We start from the raw sequence: 25,275 nt of genomic DNA, 5'->3' as shown, positions 1-25,275 counted from the left end.
ACCGGGAAGCGAACCCACAGTCTTACACAGTCTCCTTACTGCAAAGCAGCAGCACTACTACAGCGCCACAAGGCAGTTAAAGAATGCACCGGGCTCAATTTTGTTTTCACTTCTGTTTACAGCAATCGGGTTGTAGATAGCATTGTTGCAATGTTACTTTTCTTGGTGGCTTATTACATTACGGATGTTTCACATGTTCATTTTTTCCCCTGTGCTTAAAAGACATTAAAAAAGTGTTTCTCAACTGTGACTCCGGAACATCTCAGTACGCAAGCTATATTAAGCGTCAACAACGAAGACTCGCTACACCTTAATCTACAAGTACTGACACTTATCCCTACCAACGAAGTAACTTTCACCAGCATGGCCTTCTTCGTCACAGACAATCCCGCTTTCAGTCACGGACAATTATATGTTACTCTCTCCAGAGGTCTATCTTTTCATTCACTCACAGTCGTATCCTCAAACCCACGCCATTTGGACAACTGTGTCGTTCAGGAAGTGTTCACCCATCAATACATAATTATGCGGCGTATGCTACGCCGCGGGTTGGCTAGTAATAAATAATGGTCTAAACACTGCTAAAATATTTTTATTAATGTAATGATTAAAGTAAATATTATTTTAAACTAAAATGCATCAGTAATCGCAATTTATTTAATATTAGCAAAAAACAGATTTTCCTTAGATGATCACTAAAATTTCAGTCAAAATGCTTACCTAGGATATTAGAAGGCTAGGTTGATCTACTAGTTAGCAATAATCTTTTGATTTCAATTTAAAACAAGAGTTAGTTGGGAAATGTTAGCGGTAGTAAGACTGCGAGACATTAAACAGTTCCCTGAAGGCTCTTTCTTTCTTGCTTGCTTGTGCTAATGTACCTACATAACGCCATTCTGGGGTGTAGAGATCACCAGTGGAATATGCTGCCACCAATGCCCCATCATATTTCCACAATGACATATCCAGGACTTCAAATACTAGTGTGACACTCTCATACCTAGAATTCTTCAGTGGGACTAAAGGCTGTACTGTGCAATCCTGTGGTGCCCTTATCCTGGCAACCACTGACCATCCAGGCACCTGTTCACAACAGATTTAGTGAACCAAACAGTTTGACAATGGACACAAAATTATGCCTAAAGCTGTATGTAGGCTACAATAAATTTGCATTTATGTTTAAATTCTAATTTCCATATTCAAGTGTCTTAGATAATATATTCAGTTGTTTCCTTCTCATTTGTTTATGATTAATTGATGGATAATCACTATGTACAGTGTAACACTTTTTAAAAGAACAGACACTTGTATTTTAAGACACCCTTAATTATAAAGTTATCTGGGTGAACATAATTCTAAGTACGCTTAATCAATCTCACTATGGCAAACTATCCTCATTGTGTTTTCAGTCATTAATTTAATATTCCATGGCAGCCCAACAATTTATTGAAAGAGAAGCATGCTTAACTTGTATGATTAAAACTGAGACCTTTGACAACTACATATTTTTTAGTATTGTATTATTGCTGCTTTACATCTTCAGATGAATTGTATTACAGAATCACGTAGCTGGAACCTTCCTATTGTCTCTTTCTGTTCATTCTTCATTGCCTTAGACCCTTTTAATACTCATTAGTTCAAATTTACGACTTGTTTGTGTGAATGAATGGGGTAGATTTAGTGTGGAGATAAAACATCTTGCTGGGCTTGCAGTTAAACGAGCAAATAAAAAATGTGATCATAATACACTATAAAAAAATCATAAATCCATATGCATAAACAAGATAAAAAACTTCCTAAATTGTGACCTGTGTTGTATTATACTGTATAGAATATGTAAATAGATACCTTAGTTAGTGTTTTTAAATGGAAAGAAATAATCACAATATGTTTTACAGTTGCTGTATACTATACAGTACAGGAATAAACTGGACACTGTACAGATTTCACAATATTTTTTTCACCTGTTCTTTCCTGTACAATCACGATTTCTCTCCTGTTCTGAGCCTCACATCTTCATAAAAAATTCTTCTGTTGGTTGTCTGCATTAGCTACATAAATGTTTTCTTTCCTCTATCCACAACAAGATCACCACAATAAATTTACAGGGAGAAAGCAACACCAAAATTAAAAATGTCCAATTCATTGCATGGGCCACATACACATGTACCATCTGTCCATAACACCTTTTTCTACTTGGCCTCAGAATCTTCAGGATGTGTTTTAGCAAAGCTCAAATGAGATGTATTGTGGCTTTTTTCTTGCAGCCCTTCCGTACAAACTTCATATGTGGAGCGCTTGGGATACTGTTGTCACATGGACACAATGACCACTCTTTGCCATACAGTCCTGTAACTTCTTTAAAGTTAACTTTGGCGTCATGGTAACCTCTCTGACCATCTTTTTAATCACTATTTGATCCAGTTTGGAGGGACAGCCTGATCCGGGGAGGGTCCTAGTAGTACCAAAGAATTCCCACTTCTTAATTGTGGACTTTACTGTGCTCCTTGGGCTTAATAATGCCTTTGAAATCTTTCTGTATCCATCTCCTGACTTGTGCCTTTCCACAACTTTATCCCTGAGATCTACTGAAAGTGCCTTGCCAAACATACTCAACTGTTTACTTTCATTTGTGCTACCAAGCACTGGAATGTTCCAGGAATAGCTGTTTTTATGCTAATCTAATCACAATGATTACAATTGATCATAAGCGGAAGCCAATTACCTTGGTGTGCAATGGAGAAGGTGATTACTTACACCTGACAGAGATTGCAAGTATTGTTTGGTAGGGTAGGGGGGTGATCCTACCGTTCATTAATCTTAGAAACTCTTCATTTTTATTTATCAATATTTTTTCAAACTGTTGCTATTATATCTTAGACTTGGTTATGGGCTGCATCGAGTACATAAAGCTGAAGAAATATGTGTGTGTGTGTGTGTGTTTTCATTTTAGGCTGTAAAGCAACAAAATGTGAATATTTTCAAAGGGGATATCTTTTCGATATACACTGTATGTCCCATAGTTGAGTCTTCTTTTTGAATTGGCTTGTTAATTATGGTGGACCTATCTTGAACTGATGTTTCCAGCCCAGCATACCATGGCATCACACTGGCTATCACAGAGTTACAGAACATGTAAAGGATGTCACTACCCATGTCAATATGCCAATGCTGGCCATAGCCCAATCCTGGATAAATCCCCTCCTCTAACTTGCTCCATGAATATATGTTGGAAATCTTAATACAATTTATTCATATAATTTAACCAACATTATGATTTTCATCCTGATTTTATGTCCTAGTCCTGTATAAATTAAATTTGTGTTTCATATTCTTTAGTGCCTGTTGTTACTAATCTCCTTTACTCCTGTCTCTCTGGTCAGTGTGCTAGTGTGCTCTGCTTTAGGGATTTATTTTATCTGGTGCCCTGGGTGTCACAATGGAGATTCAGTACATCTTTGTTCTGATCATTACTAGCCATCATCGCTCCTGAATTCTGATGTCAAATTGCTGGCAAAGAAGCTTAGTCCCATGCAGCATAAACAATTTCTAAAATTCAGACCAAACTGTCTTTATCTGGTCCCATTATGCTGCCAACAAAGTATACTGCTTGGAGCATGTTATGTATATACCCCCACCAACCCCAACAGCCTTCAATTGCTACCTTCTCCCTAAAACCAAATAAGGTGTTTTAGAGGATGAATTGATCTCTTTTGTGGAAGGTCCTGGGTGAAAAGGGCTTTGGTCCTGTCTTTACTAATATGGCTTAGACCCTTTACCCCAGTCCCGATTCAGTTCTTCTCTCTAATACCAACATATCCTACTTTTATTCTCTAATTAATGTTTCATCTGGGTTCCTCTTTGCGACTTACGACCAAACCACTTCTATAATGATTGAAGATATCTCTCAAAAAATTCCCTTTGATGATGATAATGGCTTTCTCTTCCTGTTGATTTTCTCTGTGTCAAACTGTTTAACAACTATAAAGCCCTGTCTGGCTCTAAGATTAATTGGTCTAAAATCTGACTTCTTCCTGTTGAACTCTTCTTGTCATTTTTTTATTTCCTTCTTTCAATATTTGAACTGGCTCTTTCAGGTACCTGTGCCGAACATCTATACATGGTCTGGGAGCTCATGGCTGCCAAGTTTCTCCATGCTCTGAAGGAAGTAAGAAGCTAGAGCTGGGTCTAGATTCCTCTTCATGGCTTTTGATTGACATACATCTCTCCTCAATGGCCAGCTTTAATTCCTTATTTATTTTTAATACATTAAACTTTTAATATTTGGCCCCGACATCTCTTATATTCTTCAGATGTGAAGAAATATTAAACGATTAACAGGCCCACTGCCAAGATGGCACCTCAACACTTCTTTATTTTATGACTCTGCTCTGAATATTGGCCACCGCCCTCTTTCCTACTCCCCATAAACTCAGTCAGGCATCTGTGGCTCAACAAATTTTTCTCTATGGTCCAGTAAATCCAGTCTTCTACCTCCTATTTTCTCTATCTTCAGCTGAGGTCTGTACTTGGAGCACGTGGATTCCCTTTTTTTTCCCCTTTTCCTCACCATTATTGTACTGTTTTGCTTTAATGCTCTCCCCCAAGTCCAAACCTATATCAGGTTTCTAATCCCTCTTCCATAAAGCTTTGGACTCCTTCCTATCATGACTAATTGGCTAAAAGACCTTTCCACAAGCCCTCTGTTGGAATACCATTTTTCAAAACATTGAAAACTGTTCCATTCTAATCACAAGTACACTAAATTTTATTTTATACATACATTATATTATTGTTATGAATGCTTCCACTGCATCAAATTTCGTATTAAGACAACTATTGAAAGTTTCCTGTCCTTGCCATTGTGCTATTCTTCAGTCTGAAAGTTTTTATTGTATGATCCTATTCTCCACATCCCAAATTATCAACTTTCCTAGATCGACCATCTAAGTACAGCTAGTCAAGGATTGGTTAGGGGTTGGTCCGTGATGTGACTTATCCTTTCTTTTTTTTATCCCCCACTTTGATTGCTGCAGGCTTTGCTCAGGAGGTGACTGGGTCAGTTCTGGGGGTGTTCTCCCTTTGTTTTTATATATTTAAAATCATTTTTTGATACAATTTTATTGTATTTCTTTTTTTCTCTTTTTGTGAAAGTTTGATTACAAAATAGGTGGAAGGAGGAACAATATACAATGACTTTTAAGCAATACTTGAATATACTGTATTATGTGGTCTAATCACTGAAAGGTGTAGCAATTTGTTGTGAAGGCAAAATTTGTAGCACACCAAAAAGTTTATAAAAGTCTGGAGAACACTACACTACATTATTACACCGTTAATATGTTTTGGAGTTATTTTAATCATATTTCACAAATTCTTAAAATACACAACTAGTGAATTAGTACCATGAGTAACTAACTGGTGGATATGGTAGCATTTTGTCATGAAAAAAGTATGCAATATGTAACACTATGGCCAAGTGTAAGGTTTACATTGTTTACAAGTAATAACTCTGACATGCTTCTTTGTAATGCTCGGAGTGGACTGAGTGTAGATAGAAAGACAATTATCAGAAAAGTTTTTTTTTTTTTTTTTTTTTAAGTTGAAGGTTTTATGCCTTTTCATCTTACGGATTCTGTGCATTGTAAATATTAAAGAATTAGTGATGGAGTTGTTCAGCTTTCATAAAAGATGGAAAAATCAAACCATTATCTGCATTAATAACTGCTCTGAAAAAAGAAGTGTTAAACTTAGGTAGAAGTATTCATTGGTGTATATCAGCTAAATGAGACAGTGAAGTACATTTGTACTGAGCACAGCAGTTTACACAAATTTTTTTTTTGTTTTTAGTTGTTAAATATCACCCTATTTTAATGACAGAGTAAACTCATATGATGTATTAAATTGTTATGAAATTCTGGTATATTCTGTTGTCAGATATGGAATTGATCTATCAAAGATAAATCTCAGAATACTGAAGCCAGAAAAAAATATAATTTAGGACTGACAAGTAGATTATCTGAAATGAAAAATCAAAAAGAATAATTATCAGTTATATTCATAATTAGAAGAATTCACAGGTACACTAAACCATAAACCATAAATAAACATTTTGAACAATTGCTTAAACCATTTCAGTTAACAGCTGGAATACATCTTCTATGAAGTCATGACACAAAGTCTTTCTGATACACTAACACAGAGTACTTTCAGTTAATTAATTATTGATTATGCTACTGCTCCTTCATACCTATATAATGCCTCACTGTGACTTGCTCTTTTTATCTTTAGCCAAGTCAAAGGTTTTCTTTCGTTTTAGTCATTCTGATGTTTATGTTAAAGGGTGACTGTTGTCTATTATAATAATAATATTTCTGTATTAATTTAAGTGTTGAGCTTCTCAAAAAAGTCAAATTTTCCACTGGGACAAATAAAGTGCTATTAACTGTCTATCCAAAATTAAATTAAAAAAATGATGACTATAAAATGAGCTACATAGTTGAGTACTGTAATCTCTAATATGTGTTTTCCACCATATTGCATTAAAGTATATAGTATATAGTTATAGGAAAGTAATTAATTTACTTTTTTAAATCTTTAGGCAGAAATCTCGGAAGACCTTTTTATCTCACCTTGGCACTCTTATCAGCAGAAGCTGAACAAAATTTGTTTCCATCCAGTAAAATATCACATGCCAGAACAGCTCCTTTGTGACAGATGAAGTCTTGAATTATCTTACCAGTCTCAATGTCCCACAGCTAGAATATAAATTATATGATAGCCATTAAAAAGACTACATCTATTTTATAAACATTTTATATATAATAGACAGTCCATCAATAACAAATCAGATACTTTGAACCAATATTTAGATTACTATCTTATGGATATAAATGCTTGTACAGTAATTAAAAACGATCTCAATAGAAAAGGAAAATAGTACTACTGTAAGATATGAATTCTTTGATTTCTTTTTTGTGTTTTTTTTTTTTTTTTGCTTTTCAGTGTGAGGAATTTCTTCCTTTCAATAAGAGAGTTATAACCAAAGAGGAACTTACTTTGTGTGAAAGTCACATTATAATATATAATATCCAAATGCATTAGATCATAAAGACCTACCCAATTCAAAGAAGGTTTTTTGAAAAAACAATTTTAATCCATTTTAAGATCCTTGTATTTGTTTTTAAATCTCTTAATGGGTGTGCCCCTCTTTATTTGTCGGAACTGCTGCACCCTTACGTACCATCTCGCTCCCTCAGGTCAGCAGACCAGATGCTTTTACGCGTTCCCAGGGCACGATGCAAACTCCGAGGTGAGCGAGCTTTTTCAGTTGCAGCCCCAAAACTCTGGAACGATTTGCCATTGCATGTTAGGCAGGCTCCTTCGCTAGCTGCCTTTAAATCCTTTTTAAAAACACATTTTTACTCTCTGGCTTTTAACCCTGTATAATATGGTGGCTATTTGTATACTTTTTATACTTTCTATTAAGAATGTCTTCAGCTCTTATATGTTTATGTGTTGTTTTTCTTTGTACAGCACTTTGGTCAGCCTTGAGGTTGTTTTTAAAGTGCTTTATAAATAAATAAATAAATTTGTACATATCTAACATTCTCCAAAATGTATGTACACTACACAAATTCTCCATAAATGTCATCTAGCCATACCAGACTTCCATGAAAATGTCAATTATAATAGGGATTAAGGATTCCATAAAATTAATTATGGTCACCACTGATTGCTAAATTCATAAGATATTAATTTTGAGTATTAAGTGTCAGTCACCAAATTAAAACAAATTAAAAAGTATAAAGTTTTGATAAAGCAAATAAAAATACTGGAACAGTAAACTTGAATAAATGAGGCATAGATCCAAAATACATATTTAAAAATTTTAACAGCAAAAACAGCAACATTGCTGTTATAGTATCTTGACAAATATCATTATGTTTAATAATTCTGTTCCCTACACCTCATTTCATAGTTTGTCATAATGATATCAGTTGTATGCAGTTTTAAGTGGTGAAGCTCATACAAACAAAACTGTAATAAAAACTACAGTACAAATATATTCATCATTTCAAATTCCCCAAACAATCAGCTGAACAAAAAACACTTTGATATCCATCAAATTAGCATACTGTTAAGGTCTATATTTTAAGTTAATGAACTCGAGTTCGTAGAGTTAAGTACTGTTATGATGTATGGTATTTGTGGTCTTGATTGAGGTAAGACAATTACAAGATAAAACGAGACTAAACATTGGGTTGGCACACTGTAAAACTTCACATAAATTCTTAATGATTTTGTGTTTCAGTGCAAATCCATAATTGGGAAGTGACAAATGACTATTTTTTCTCTAGCTGCCATAAATTCCCAACTGAGATAATGTCATATGAAACTATATTTATAGTAATTCAATGTTATTTACATTATACTATCTGACTAGTGTTGTTGCCTCCTTCCTGTAAACAAACTTATGATACTTAATCATAAGATTATGTAGATAAATGTTTCTCAAGCACTGGAGTGTGTGCTGCCACCAGTTGGGTTGCATGTTCTTTTTCTATATAATGGTAGTGGGTCGCCATTGCCATGTGATAAATTTCTTTATTTCATAATTCTGAATCACTGACTTTACCAAGGGGGACTCTCCCCAAATGCTCTGACAATTGTGTCTGATTTACCAAGGGGGTTCCCTACCCTTCTCTGACAATCACTGAGAAAAAATGGGATACAGACATCTCTTGGCGTCTGAAGTTATAGTATATTAAACATGTTAAGAGTATATACTCAGAAAATTATAACCTTGATCTGGAGGTTAAAAGTTTCAAACATAAATAGCTGAGGATTTTGTTCTTAATGTGTAGGTCTTTTAAATTCAACAAACAAAATGACATACAGAAGCCTTTCTTATGATTATAAAATCATGTTTCATTTCCTGGAGTAGGCAGTGCAGTGGCACAATGGTAGTGCTACTGCTTCACAGTAAGGAGACCAGGGTTCATGTCCCAGGTCCTACCTGTATGGAGTTTGCATGTTGTTCCCCTGTCTGTTTGGGTTTTCTGCAGGTGCTCCGGTTACCTGCCACTGCTTAAAAACATTCAGGTTTGGTAAATGGGCAATGCTATATTGGTCCTAGTGTGGCCACAGCTTGCAAAAACAATTTACTGAACTTAGAACATAAAATTCTTCACAGAAGCACTAATGTCTCAGAGATGAAACTGACAGCAAACAGTAGAACTAGTAATGAGATACAGCATTATTGCATATATAAAACTGTTTATTTTTATATTTACATACATATACCAGAGAAGTAAAAGGAAATAAGGACTGATGAAGCCCCATCAGGTTTTCTTATACAGATTGCAAAATGTCTCCCTGCTCCCTCTGGAAAAGGTTTAGTTGGAATCCTTAATCACCCTACTCTGCCAAAGACCTACAGTTAAATAGGGTTTAATATCTAATGACAAAGCTTAAGAAAGTAAAAGGGCTCAGACATAATAAAAATTGTTTTGACAATCATAATTCTGCAGAATATTTATTCTGTTTTGTTATAATATACAGCATCCTTCACAGAACACATATTTACATAGAAAAATATTAATACAATTCAAAAGACAGAGAAAAATATAACTCAATGCAAGCTAATCAGAATAGAAACAAACTTACAAAGGCACGAAAACTTATACATAATCACTGATATAGAATTAAATTAACAGTATAACTTGACAGTAGAGTAGAATCAGGCTAAGTAGAGTTGGTGGAGAAGAAGTCATTTGACAATAATCGAAAATTTAATGTCACGGTACAGCAGATATAAAGTGATACTGAAAGTAAAATGTAATGAAAACAGTTATTAAAAGTAGACATACTAAGCTTGATTGCGATCTTGGAATTGACAAGCTGGCTTGGAGTGTCGATCCTTTATTTCAGTGTTATAAAATCATAATATGCATGAATGTATACATGCAACAAACATTTTGCATAAGAAAATGAACATCCTTAGCAGTATCTTGACTTGGCGGTCAATGCACATGTACTGTACAAGGCATGCACGGGGGGGGTGGTGGGGGGGGTTCATTGCTCACCTTGCAGAGGAGCTTTGTCGTCACTTCTTATAAGAAAAGGCGATGGATAAAGCAAAAGAGGATGCAACATCGAAAAGCTTCTGCTCCAAGACTGCCGCTTCCCCAGCCCCTTCAGTGTAATAGTAACTACAGCACAGAGAGAAGTGTGTACATTGCAACAGGTACACATGTTGTAAATGTAGAAAGGACGTTCCTTGAGTGTGTGGGAACAGTTAACATTTGAATCTGATGGGAGAACGTCTTGCCCGTTCTGAGGCGGTGGGGGGATGGTATAGCAGGCTGCTTGGGCTTATCGACACATTTAGAAGACAAAAGACGCTGACGGAGTGGTGCGAAGGGATTTACGGTGGGCTGGAGTGAAGAGTTTTTTCGTAGGCTCTGGTAATTCTAGTGTTAATTGGATAAGAACTAGTTCTTTGGGTATGATCTAAATTTACTATGAGTCTGTTGGGGAAATTGCCTGTTTTCCAAACATTGGAACTCTTTAGAGGGGGGAACTACTCTTCACACGTCAATTGTAAAACATTCATCTTCAACTTTTTTTTCTTGACAAACTCTTCACTACCATCAAAGTTCTACTCTTCATGATTTCATTCTTGGCACAACACCCACAAGCCAATAACAACACGGATGGAATTTTAGCATAAGCTTTATACTGAATGATGAAGATTTTCTTAAAATAACTGATTTATCTTTTCATGTGCACATTCTAAATTTATTAACCACATTTTCTGCTCAGTAATTGAAAAAGAAATGATACTTAAATACAGTACATTGCTTTCATTAATTCCACAATGAAGTAAAAACAGCAAAACGCTTTTTGCCTTGAAAGAGTAGGGGCAATATCCTAGTTTATTATTTTAAACCATGTAGAATTTTTAACAGTACAATTTATTAACTTTAGGCACTTTTGGACAGAGAGTCTGTATACATTAACTGGAAGCTACTGAAAAAATATAACTGCATTATATAGCAAAAGTATTGTACTACTTTACAAAAATGATTGTGTTATTTATAAAAATAATTACATTATTTTGTAAATATTCTACTTGTTTGAAGGTGGTAGAATTGTGCATGCGATTTCTCTTCTGGGAAAAACAAGGTTCTACATAAATGTAGTGGACAATTTAGAGTCAAAATGTATACATTTGATCATATTGTTTTGAAATTGTTGACAGAGTGGAACAGTGGCTAGTACAACAGAGCAAAGTAATTCACACTCAGTTATGGCAGTCAACTCACATGACCACAGAGGTCTATGCCCCAAAGTGTGTGTGAGGTAGGAGTTACAGTCACTGTGCTATGTAATTGCCCATTTCAAAATATTTTAATTATCAAATACTGAGATTAAAAGTGAAGTGAATACAAGCTTCTTTCTCTGGGTTGCTAGGAACACTCTTGCTAAAACTCTTACTACTTGTGTGAAGATGACAAAAGCACATGAGCATGGAAACAAGTAATTTGTAAGGAAAGTAATGCAACAATGTTTGCAAAGCTAATCATTTCAGTGAATCTTTAGAGTCATATTAGTGAAAAATAACTAACTGTCTTGCTTAAAATAAAAATAGACTTAAGACTATCATCAGGGTTCAGTGAAAACAGGACACGCAATTTCAATAGAATAATTATTTTTTTCGAGAATGAAAAAAAAAAAAGCTTTGCAATTATTATAGTTCAAAAACAGATATACAGAGTTTTGGGAGAATGAACATTATGGTTTTCATAGCATGATAAATTGTATTGTATTGCCAAATCAATACCTACTAATTTAAAGAGAAATATAATGCTACATTGGTTATTACCTTAACTGTTCCATCAAAGGACCACGAAAGTAACTTTGACCCATCCAAAACTCTGAACTCTTTCACTTGCTCAGTGTGGCCAACAAGCACCGTGCTATCCTTAGATTTCCAGTTCCATATCTGTAGAAAATAAGATGTTCAAATATACTATTTCATAGATTTAGAATTATTCTAGCAAAGTAACTAATGATTGTGCTGTTAATTTAAATGAAATTAAACTATTGAACGTTTATGCCTGCATTTTGTAATACTTATTACTAAAATATGAAAAAGTTTCTGTTTTAACAATGTGTTTACACAGATTACTGTAGAAACGGAACACACATGAAATGCATGTGTTCCAAATAACGATCTATTATTTCCACTCTAAAACTCCAACACTTCACTCCCAGATAATCAATCAAGGCATGAGCTGGGAGAACTTTGTGCAGGTTCTGTGACGATGGGGGGATGGAATAGCAGGATCCTTGCTGCTTGTCTTAATCGGCACATTTATAAGACAAAAGACGCTAAGGGAGAGGTGCGAACAGATTTAAGATGGGCCGGATTAACAAGTTTTCTCATAGTCTCTGGTAAATGTGTTAAATAAAAAAAAAACATTTCTGCCAGCATATAGCTAATGACATATAATTCTGCATTATTGTTTATAGAGTGTCAGGCCTGCCTAAAATTTCTAAGACTCACAAAAAGATAACTGTCACACACCTAAACAATATAATCCATGTAAAGCAACATTTGAAAAATTGTTTCAGTTTACAGTTTGAGGTACTGCTTCACAACATATTATTAGAATATTAAAGTGCTACAAACCCGTATTGTTGCATCATCAGAACAAGTTATCAAAACTTCACTCTCACAGATAAATTGGCAATGCTGCACAGCTTTGGTGTGTCCTTCTAAAATACTACGGATTTGGCCACTGGGCATTTCCAAAACCTACGGAAAATCATGGCACAATTGATGAGTGACAGAATTAGATTTTTAAATACAATAATGTTGAAAATTATGAAATTTGAAAAAAAATCTAATTCACATTAATAACAACAGCAATAACAACAGCAGTGGTGTCTGATAAAATGAGGCCTTACATATAAAAAAATTAATGGAGCAACATTCTATTGAAAATCAAACATTCATGCATGTACTGTGTGTGGGTGTTTTTGGGCTAGTATTAGGCTTGAGGAAACTTTTCACAGAGCTTGTACCTGTTGCAAATACCATAATCATTTAGAATAGCTTTTCTTAAATGTTAACTTCAGAGCATTCTGCGAAAGTTACGCCTGAAAACCAGATCAGGCTACTAATGAAATGGAGAAACTTAGATAATAAAACACTAAGATTGTCTTGTAATGATGTTGCTGTTAATTTGGGAAATTTGAGAATTGAGTAATTCATCTGGACCAGAGGATTTGTAATGTCAGTTAAAGGCCACACTACCTTGTGCACTACGGTACAGGAAACGGATGTTTTGAAATGTTGTTTTTGCTCTGACAAATTCAGAGCAAGAAATTAATCTCTTGAACTGTTACTTTATGAAAAAAAACTAACAAAATATTTTCTTACAATAATTGTTTAAATAATATTAAATATTAAACACAGAAAGAAGGAACATTACTTATGTAAAGAAATATATATTTTAATTATGTGGTAGGGACATAAGAGGACACTTTTTTTTTTTTTTTTTTTAAGAGGAAGTATTACATCTTAGAAGGGAAAGTCTACGGTGAGACAAAAATTAATATATAAACAGAATGAGATTTGTATTAAGGAGCATCATGTTGAAATCAGAGAAGCAGGACTGAATCTGTATCATCACTGCTAAACTGTTGCAAAAATATAATTTTTCTAATATTTAAATTTATATTTACTATTTTTATGTTAGTATTTTAACTTTTATTCCTTAATAAACACACAGAATGCTTTTTAATATTAATTTGGTCCAGCTATTTAAATCTTTCGGGTCTCAAATGCTTAAACCCCTTAAGGGTTTCTCTGAAGGGCTAAATAAGGTTTGTAATGTACAGACCCAGGTTCTAGGACCAGAGATCTAGAACTTCTGGGTGAACCTTAAAGGTCCCCAAAGTCATCACTGCCTCCTCATCTCTCACCCCTTAATGTAGGAAAGAGAACCAGATAACCTTAGTATCATTTCTGGGCCTAGATCTCGACAAAGTATCTACAATGATGTTAGATTTCAAACAAGGAAAGCTTTATAAACAAGGATGCAGAACATGTATGAAACTTTTTATTAAAATCACAGAACCTCCTACAGTGTTCAACTCATTGTCATCACATAGTAGTACAACTCTGTTACACATAACTTCATCACAACCATACAATGATTGCGTGCTACCATACTATTAAAAGCAGTTTACTGTATAAGGAATCAAAATTTTGAATACTGCACTCGATGATGAAGATGATAATGTGCATAAGGTAGCACATCTGAGGTTAGGGTGAGGAAGATGTCAAAGTCTCAAATGAATAAAAATTAACTTAAAATAATAGTAAATAATTTGGGTAGCCCACCAAATGACTGTCTGCTTATACCTTGTCCTTTTCTAAACCATTCCTGGGCCCGTATGCCTCTCCAAAAGCAAGTATGCATATAAAACAGCAGTACAACATACCTTTGAATTTCCTTTTCAACTGATGTTTCCAAATATTGCAAATTTGACATTTGAACGTCCTTTGACTGCAGTTTTCAAATATATTACGAGGGGTGTTCAAAAAGTTTCCGCACTTTTATATTTTCGTTGGAAATGGTGAAGATGGGAGGAGTAGTAATTGGGCATTAAAAAGTTGGTATGACGCTGGGAAAATTGCATCACAAACGAAGGTGACTATGTAGAAAGGTGATATAATTTGTTTCTGAAATTCTTAATAAATTGAGTTTAAAAAAAGTGTGATAACTTTTTGAATGTCCCTCGTGCTTTACTTCCTAACTGGCATTAACTAGCATTTTTTATATAAAAAATATACTGCAACATTTATGCAAAATGTATCCAATTTTAATCTATGCCATGCGCTACTGTAGGAAATGTCTTAAAAGATAACACCAAGAACCCTTCTATTTTAAAACACATCATAATTTTAAACATTTCTATAATAATGACCTCTTAAATAGCACCCAAAAATGATCATTTTTGTATCTGTTACTCATCACTTACTCTTTGCAGTGACAGACAAAATATGGAGAAGAGGGATAAAACTATTGGCTTCAGGGGGGATCCATATCAAGCAATAGCAAACAATATCAAAATATTTGTTAAAAAATTATACCTGGTGCATATTAAATATGTTGCTTATACAATCACATGATCATAATGGCCCAGGCATTTGTATTTTTGCTAAAATGTTAGTAAAAAAACATCTGTGGAAAATCATCTAATACGAGACAGGAAAGCATTTTCACACAAGATTTAGCTTTTGAACTGAATAACTGCCTAACACCTCATTTGTTAGCTAAGAGTCCTGCCTATTAATAGCTCATTCATTCCTCTGCTGTATTATTATAAATAGTAACAATGGCATTACTGCTGTGCCATTGGAAAACTAATAATAAAGTAAAAATAAAGTAGTAATAAAGTGTGTGTCTTGCTTGGTGACAAAATCATGAGTAAACTGGGAAAACAGTAATGGGCAGACCACATGCAGTAGCTCTGGTATGCCTTTGAGATTAAGGGGATACTGAACTGCATGAATTTCCAAAACTTGACAATACAATACAATACAGGAACAGAGTGGTGTTTGGTCCAGGGGCTCTGAACTTTTCTGCTAGGTTCAGGAAAATACCGTATATACTAGCATACAAGTTGGGTCTTGAAACCCAAAAAAAAAATCGATCATAAAATCAGAACCCCGACTTATACGACCGTTCAAAAATATGACACTTAATTTATTTATTTTTTTTTTACATCTTCTTGCTTCCTCCAATCTCGCACCAGTTTCTCAGACCCATCGAATTTTGTTGTAGTAGCGCAGTTACCAATTTCTTTCGTCACTTCAACGACTTTTAATTTAAAACCAGCTTCATATTTTCTTCTGATTGAATACTCCATCATAGATAAGGGGATTGAGATACAAAAATCATAAAATAGTGCAAACGTTGCTTCGGAATAGTTTGGGTATTACCGTGTGGTCATGTAGGCACAATACATAGGAAAAAAAAAGGCAGTGTGCTCTGTGGTTACACTCTCAGGTGGGAATTAGCATATCATAATATCATGGATCAATAGCGTGAGTTTTCTGCATTCGACTTATACGATCGAAATTATAAAATACTGGAAATTATACATTAAAATCAAGCTCAACTTATCTGCGTTAGAACTTAAACGCAAGTATATATGCTAATGTCATTGATTGAAAAATCAGTCAAGAATATTATAGTATACTGTAAGTGTTCCTTTTGTCAAGGTAGGTTATTGCTTTGTGAATGTCTGTGGAAATTGTGTAGTCTATGCATCTGAATAGTAGTCAAACTAATGCATGTCCAGGGTGTTTGGTATGCTGGACTTTCGATGTGTTTCAATCAGTTCCTCAAAGCACTTTATGATGATCACAATAAGAATCAGAATCACATTTATTTGCCAGGTATGCTCACATACAAGGAATGTGATTTCTTTTTTTTTTTTTTTTTTGATTTTCCCATATAGGTTTGTGTGGTGTATCAGTACTAAAAAAAACTGAGAAACCAAAGTTTTAAAATGATATGGTAACACTATTTCAGTACCAAAACTAACAGTACATTTGAAAGACCTTGTGCTCAGCTGTTTGTTCTTCTGCTCTGACAGATTCTCTGTAGATCATGTAATTCGATGCACTAAAGCAGTGTTTCTTAATGGGTTGTGAATGTTTGTGATGGATAGCCACATGATTGTGTAGTAAAACACAAAAGTTCATCCAAGTGTGAATTCTGTGATATGCCTGTCACTACTTATCATACTTCTTGTTGGTTCACACACACTGCCACAATACCACTGACGTATCACGGACAGCTTTTGTTTCCGTGGCACAAAAATGTAAGATTTGCTCAACTCTCATCACATAACCTATTAAACAGTCAGTCTGAAAAGATCGAGGGCAAACATTTGTAAAAGAAAGGGACAGAGAGAAAGAAATGACAGACGAGCTCATGACTGAGGTGCTAGATCGAAATGTCAAAATGAAAATAACAAGTGCGGGACAAGGATGTAACAGTTTTCAAGGTGTTATGAATGGTGGGTGAATTTATTAATTGTCTGTTCATGACTCCAGTGTCATTATGATGACAATCCTATTCTTGGACCCCAGTATGGTACTGCTTTTTTATTTGGATTTTCAGATTAAAAAGTTTAAGAACCCCTGCACTGAAGTATTCAAACGGGTGACCACTGTTTGTAGCAAGGCTGTGATGCACGCTGTAGAGTCAGTTTGGGACAAAGTGCAATGGTGGAGGGAGATGGGGATATATGAAATTAACCTTTATTTGATTCAGCACCATTTTGGTACTAGTATTGAGTTCCAAAAGATGTTATTGATATCAAAGCCAACATTTTAGAACCAATTCAACATTACTCCAAGTATAGTTATATGACATACACAAATACGATTCAGAAGTACATACGAGACAACTACAAGACAAAAAATGCAGTTATATGCATACAAAGTGCAAGGCAGTGCAAGAAATGACAGGGTAATGCTATAGGATGGTGATCATTCAGAAACATTTTCTGGTACTGGAACAATGGTGGTTGTCAGGAAGTATTTTAGGACACTAAGTTATGTGGACATTAAAAAAATATAAAAGATTCTGAAGCATAAAATTATACAAGGTTTGTAATAGGTTCAAATATTTGTCAACAAAATTACCATATACTGTATATACCACATTATTATGCTATATTTTGAGTTACAAAAGAACCATATGCACATCCTTAAAATCTATATGCAGAGCTCATAAACAAAGAAAAAAATGATTAAACAAGGAAAAACATCTTTAGGATTGCAGTATAGTTCTTAATTTCCTAATTCATAAAATTACACTGAACACTACTTAATCCTAAAAAAAAACAAATGTTTCTTCATGATGACCATGCTTTACCAGAAATTACTTATTACACAATCAAAAGGAAATCAGGCACACATATAAATAACACACTTCAATAATACAATGAAGTTTGGAAAAGAAAAATGTCACATGTTCAATCTATATTTCTATACATGCACGGTCTCTTGCACACCTTTACGTTTCCATTCTCTAATCCATGTGCTGCTAGGATGGTTTCTTGGAGAGTAAGAAGGTGAAGAGTCCACCAACCAATACTCCTTAGTACCTGAGTAGGAGACATCAGACTTGCCTATGGCAAAATATAGAAATACCACAAACATTTAAAGAGATTTAACTCTTCAAAAATGCCTAATATGGCAGTAAAAGGTACAATACAACTCAATACTCTAATCATTCTCAAAATTTTGAGTACACTAATCTAAAAGCTGAAAAAAACATGAACAGCTGAATACAGTTATTTATTTTAATAACTAATGTGCTTCACAGTGCTGGAGGAAAAAATATTTTTAAATACTGTGCAATACAACACCATAGTGATAAGCAAAAATGCTGGTGAACAGTAAATATTTAGTTATTTATTTTATAGAGGAAATAATTTCATCCAAATTTATGCACTGGACAATATCTAATGTGGCATTCAACACTGGGTCTAAAAGCAGCTCCATAGTAGAATAATGAGAGCACCAGTGAGTTGGCATCAAAAACCTGAACAAACACACTCAGAATTGCATAGTGAGGATCTAGAAATGAGACACCCTCCATTGATAAGCAGCCTAGTCCTAAAATTGAAATTGAAACAGAAAGAAAGCAAGCATAGCCAAATCATCAGAGAGATCTGATGCTATGAATGAAGACTGCAAACAGCAGATCTGCGCCTCCAGCGGCTATGGGAATGCCAGAAATGAAATGATGAGGTTGGGCCGTCCAACTACCTTCAAGAGAAGATGAGCGGCTGTCAGTTTAATTTGGAATTATGTTAACATGGAGGATCCAGGGGCTGACCAATGGCTTTATGTTGGTCTCATGCTCAATGATGACTCCTAACAACAAAAATCTTGACCACAAAGGTAAATAAATATACTGGATAGCTGGTTTTCTATCATGTCTTCCATGAATGCTTCCCTTTATTTTCATGTGCTGACTGTTAATTTGTACTGACCTATAGTCACTAGGGTCAGCCTAATCACATTTTTTAAATGGCAGTACACCATATGCTAGCTTCTATTCATTGATATACAATTACAGTAATTGGTTCCTTGACCAATGTTAAACATTGTTTGATCCAATTTATTTGCAATAAGCCTTTTTTTTTTATCCTGGTAGTACATCCCTCTGTGCAATCTCAAAATTGTTTTCTTCATTAATATTACCTGTAACTACTAGCACACCTTACAAAAATCTAAATTAAAAATATATCTGTTCAGGATCAGTTCCTGGATTGTCCCCAAAATTGCCAAGATATAAACATGCTCTCTGCAATCCTAAATTATATATGGAGGTTAAAAATTGATTGATAAATGCTATTACTTACCACAACTCTGAACTTTATAAGCAGGTTAGTAAACAGATGAAAACTATTAGCTTTTTTAAAAATTCTTGCTGATCTAAAATACTTATATCATGTGATACTGCCTTTTTTACTACTATAAAGCTGAAAGAACATCTTTATGTTATCTTTGTCTTTAGTAAAAATTCTATTCTTCATCTATCTGTTGACATTTATGCCTTTCTTTTTAGTTGTAGCTTTCTTATTATCATAAGACCTACACTTAGTTAGAATTAATTTGTAATGTGTGTATTTTATAAACAACTTTTCCTCAATAATTTATTTCTTAACTATGTGGTAGTAATCCATGAAAACATTCTGTTATGTTTGTTACTAATTTTCATTTTTCATTATCTAATCTCTGATGCATGAAATATACGCTACGTTTCAATCTACCTAATCATTCCTTAACAGTCCTTATTTCTAGAGGACTGTCCAACTTTATTTCTTAAAAACTCTTTCATGTTTGCAAGAAGATTACAATTCTAAAATTAAATGTAATAGTCATATGTGTATATGATTTATGTTTATGATCCTCTAAATCATTACAACACATACAGTAATGTTATGATCAATTGATACTAAAGATCTTTACTGTCTGGAGTCTGTATTGATTATTCTAAAATATTAAGTTTTAATTTCTGGATTGATATACTAAGTTAAAAGAAAAAAGTACATTATGTTTTTGTGCCATTTGTTTAATTGGGTTCTATTTATTTAGTTTTTGGACTTGCGTAAAAATATGATCATGTTTTAGGTCATATTTATGCAGAGAAAAATCTAAGGGGTTCACAAATTTTCTATCACCATTGTATAAGCCCTGAACCCCCTAAACTTACTGTAAAAGTTTAAAAATTGGATATGTGCATTTACTTCTGAACTAGCTTGTGAATATGCCTTCTCAACAAAATCAGTGCCCTGCTAGTTTATAAGCAATGTGTTGTAATTGTATCAAAATACACTGGAACCATATCATATTACACCAATATGTGAACAACACATTAAAGCTTACAGTACAATACACTTAATCTTAGAGTAAAGCACAAACAGAATATAAGAAAAGACCACCTTAACTGTTCACATTAAATTCATCTTACAGAACTAGCAGCTTAACCATTTCTGAGTAATTGTTCTAACACAAACAGACAAAGACAATCGGAAGTGCCCCATCTCTACCCACAGGCTTATCAATATGACAGGGAAATCTTGACCTATGCTATATGAAAAGCACACACACTAGGTAAGACTTCCTGTCACCAACTGAAGCCATATATTAAACACAATATTAAAAAAATATGAATACTATTTTCACTCTTAGGGTTAGTAAGTAACTTTCACATATCGACATACTTTTGCTTATTTTGCTTTGAAAGACATTTTCAAGGTAACATGCTGCACTATGATTTTTTTTTCTCTCATGTAGGTACCAATAATGAACATTCAAGTACATTTCATGAATTCCAATATCCATTGTCAGTAGTAGTACATACAGAAAGCAACTGTCAAAGGAGGTGTTAGATTGATTTATGACCTTTAAGCCCCGCCCCTCTTTGATTGATGACTTTAAGCCCCGCCCCCAAATATGAAAATATAAAAATATGAAAATATAAAAAATATGAAAATAGGATTTATGAAAATATGAAAATATAAAAATATAATTTATGTAAATATAAAACATGAAAATTTATGAAACTATAAAAATATGGATTACGTTAATATGATTTATAAGCTATAAGATATTGACTCATCGCTCTAAGTTATAAACTAATAGTAAGAAAATAAAATTGTCTAAAAACGGTATAAGATATTGACGCCCTGCTCTAAGTTATAAACTAATAATAAGAAAATATACAATTTTCTAAAAACGCTATAAGATATTGACTCCCTGCTCTAAGTTATAAACTAATAGTAAGAAAATAAAATCGATATAAGATATTGACTCCCTGCTCTAAGTTATAAACTAATAGTAAGAAAATAAAATTTTCTAAAATCGATATAAGATATTGACTCCCTGCTCTAAGTTATAAACTAATAGTAAGAAAATATACAATTTTCTAAAAACGGTATAAGATATTGACTCCCTGCTCTAAGTTATAAACTAATAGTAAGAAAATATACAATTTTCTAAAAACGCTATAAGATATTGACTCCCTGCTCTAAGTTCACGACACGCGTCTTTATTTTATAAGCACTTCTCTTTCCTGCATAGCCATAGCTAAAACGATATTCACTCCCCACGCTCTAAGTTATAATCTCAAGACACGCCGCTTCATTTTATAAACACTAAATTCAAAATAAACACTTATCTTTCCAGCACTTTCTAAAACGTAGCTACATATTAAGAAATATACACGGATCTTGCTTGCATGCCCGCGCACGGACGTGACTTTCTAAAAATGAAATATACACTTAGCCTAATCGTAAGACTCTTTCTAAAAACCACGGGACCTTTAGTGTGAATTTTTCAGCAGTTGAGACCCCAGGAAGCCCCCCACCACCAAGCAAATGGTTGGGAAAAAGATACTGTATTGTTAAAAGGAAGCACCCCGCCAGGCGACACTTTGCTGGGACATTTGTCTTTAACATAGTGGCACCAATTGTAAAAGGAAGCCCTTGCTGGCAAATGGTTGGAAAAAAGATACTGTATTGTTAAAAGGAAGCACCCTGCCATGCGGCACTTTGCTGGGACATGTGTCACCAATTGTAAAAGGCAGCCCCCCTGCCAAGCATCAGACGGCGGTCAATTTTAATCCGTGGGAAAAGAACCCCGCCAAACAGCAAATGGCGGTCAATTTAAATCCGTTGGGAAAAGACCCCGCCAAACAGCAAATGGTCCTTAATGCTAAATTCCTTTATTGTTTAATGAAATCGAAAAAAATCATACGATTATTAAAGAAGCCCCCGCTATTCAGAGGGTTGAAAGCTCATTAAACACTAAGCTTCTTTCCCTGTGTTCCATTTTAAATGTCAGACGTTTTCACATTTCTAGGTTTTAAGAACAAAGTTATTAAATGAAATATTTTTCCACTAACGTCTCTTATATTCACAATTCTAGGTTTTAAGAACAAAGTTATTAAATGAAATATTTTTCCACTAACGTCTCTCTCTCTTATATTCACAATTCTAGGGTTTAAGAACAAAGTTATTAAATGAAATATTTTTCCACTAACGTCTCTCTCTCTTATATTCACAATTCTAGGGTTTAAGAACAAAGTTACTAAATGAAATATTTTTCCACTAACGTCTCTTATATTCACAATTCTAGGTTTTAAGAACAAAGTTATTAAATGAAATATTTTCCACTAACGTCTCTCTTATATTCACAATGATCTGTCGGTAAAACATAAAGGTTAATCTTATTCCTATTTGCTTAGATGTGAACCTTATAGTTGTCTGTAATAAATTTATTTCGAGTACTGGATTTAGTCTATCAACTTTAAAATACACGTGGCGTTTAGCACAACGATCTCTCGGTAAAACATAGATGTGACCCTTATTGCGGCGAGAGTTTGAATGAAGCTTATTCCCGCTACCAGGGTCTCCCCCGCCCCTTAGAGGCGGAACATCAACAACTCTGAACCTATGAGCTCTCCCCAAACACCCGAAGTGTTTCGCTCCGCCCTCCCAAGGCGGTACAGCGAACTATGCCTGCATAAAGTCTCCCGCTTTGTGTCTATTAAACACAGTAACTTCCAGCAACCCAAGTTTGCGAGCTTTGTTAAAAGGTAGGCGTTTTTCGCTTTTTTCTTCCGCAATGGCTGGTATGGCAAAAAATACTTTTGTGATTGATGGTAAGTGTAGATTATCGAAATATATGTTGTTAACGACCGTCTCTTCAAACTCTTGAAATTATTTTCAATTATAAATCCGCTTTCAAATCAGATAGTTCCAGCGACGAAGAGCAATCACCAAGCTGCCTCTCACCCGGAGGTAGTTTTTCTGCTTTTTAAATTAAAAAACTGTACCTAGTCGTAACGCACAGAGTTTATAAATGTGGTATTTTTTTCTTATTTCAGAAGGCTGTAGTTTCTGGCCGGTTGGTTGTTCAAAAAGTGAGTCAGATCTTCTTTCGGCCGTACTTTTAAATCGAAATGTAGCTTATAAGACCGCCGATTTAATAGTTTTAATGTCTTTAAGTATTTACAAACTTATTCCTTTTTAATGGTCGTCATATAGACTACCCTTTTAATGTTTTTTTGTAGTTATACAGACTAACTCTTTTATAAATCGAAATGCTGATTGTAAGACCGCACCGGTTTAATGTCTTTAAGTATGTACGTTTCATGCTAATTATTTTAATGAAAATGCACAAACTTATAAGAACGTTCTGGCTGATTACTTTTTAATGTAATTGTCTTTAAGTACGTACAAACTTAGTCTTTTATATTCTAGTATCGGAGGCTGAAGACAGCCGATTTAATGTCTTTAAGTATTTACAAACTTATTCCTTTTTAATGGTCGTCATATAGACTACCCTTTTAATGTTTTTTTGTAGTTATACAGACTAACTCTTTTATAAATCGAAATGCTGATTGTAAGACCGCACCGGTTTAATGTCTTTAAGTATGTACGTTTCATGCTAATTATTTTAATGAAAATGCACAAACTTATAAGAACGTTCTGGCTGATTACTTTTTAATGTAATTGTCTTTAAGTACGTACAAACTTAGTCTTTTATATTCTAGAATCGGAGGCTGAACTGTTTGATTCTTTAAATCTAACTAGTTCGCAATTGGAGGATTTAATAGCTTCCACAGATTGTCTTTTTGAGAATAAAAATCCTGACTCGGAAACCCGTAAGTACCACTTTCATTTGACGGATCATGTATGGGTGTGTTTTGAAGAAAATAAGGCGTTGGGGTTAAATATATACTTTTTAGCAGAATACTCGACGCCCCCAAAGAGTGGTAATTCTTCCGAAGTTTCCAGTCAGCCTATAGAATCGGCGCAAAGGCCCTCGGACAGTCTACTATTGAACATCTTATTCACGCAGCCCGGTAAGTTGAACTATTTGTGCGAGTGCATGGCCAATGTTTATTTTTAAAGAAAACTTAGTCCTGCTTGTTTTTTTTTTTTCAGAACCCGCCTCTCCAGGCTTACTTACTCAGATACTCGAGGGCTCACCGTCGTTTGCATCACAACCCGGACTTCTCACCCAAATAATCGGTGAACCTGAAAGATTTGATCCCGCTGCTAAGGCTGCTGAGTTGAAGTCTGAAATCGAACGAGTGCTGTTGATTTTTCAAAGTGCATTACCGGACCTTTTACCACTGTCTCCAGATATACGTGAAAAGGTTATTTTATTGTATGCAATTTTAGAAAACTTGTTCCCCAAATAATGTCTGACAAAAGGCGTGCCTGTGAGGACTTGGACGCTGGGAGCGGTTCTCAAAATGCTGGATTATTGCATGACATGGTGAATGAAGTTAGTTATTCTATTCGGCCCCCAAAAATGCCTACTCCACCACCCCGATATTTTAATGAATTGGAATATATTAATTGGCAAAATCAAAACATGTTCCAAATGAATAATATAATAGCGACCATGAGAGTTCCTTCACCTGTCACCACTCCCATCGACTTTGACCAGCTTGACAGCCTTTTAGAAGCCCTACGTCCAGTAGCCACCCCCGATGAAATGCAAACATTAAATAACTTGCTAGAAAGGGTTCAGCGGTCTTTGAATGAAAATGTGAATGCTCAAATGGGTCATGGTTTAACAAACACTTTGGGTTCTGTAAATGCTGCCCCACCTGTTTCAGCACCAGCTGCTAACCCCTCTGCTCAAGT

The 25,275-nt window shown here is 34.5% G+C and overlaps 1 protein-coding gene across 4 annotated transcripts in view; it reads right to left on the bottom strand.

Moving 5' to 3' along the window:
- apaf1 (apoptotic peptidase activating factor 1) overlaps window positions 1–25,275 on the bottom strand; it is a 202,141-nt gene that overhangs the window by 37,029 nt on the left and 139,837 nt on the right. For 3 of the 4 annotated variants that reach the window (XM_028816766.2, XM_051924617.1, XM_051924620.1), the window contains exons 22-25: window positions 18,112–18,228; window positions 12,701–12,826; window positions 11,891–12,010; window positions 6,633–6,758 (exon numbers count right to left, since the gene is read on the bottom strand). In XM_028816766.2, the coding sequence (XP_028672599.2) occupies window positions 6,633–6,758; window positions 11,891–12,010; window positions 12,701–12,826; window positions 18,112–18,228 (489 nt within the window). The remainder of the gene's footprint in view (window positions 1–6,632; window positions 6,759–11,890; window positions 12,011–12,700; window positions 12,827–18,111; window positions 18,229–25,275) is intronic. The other variant, XM_028816775.2, reaches the window with a different exon arrangement.

This window comes from Erpetoichthys calabaricus, chromosome 1 (genome assembly GCF_900747795.2).
Source record: "Erpetoichthys calabaricus chromosome 1, fErpCal1.3, whole genome shotgun sequence".
In the NCBI taxonomy this organism is placed as follows: domain Eukaryota; kingdom Metazoa; phylum Chordata; class Cladistia; order Polypteriformes; family Polypteridae; genus Erpetoichthys; species Erpetoichthys calabaricus.
This window is presented reverse-complemented; position numbering and strand designations above follow the sequence as displayed.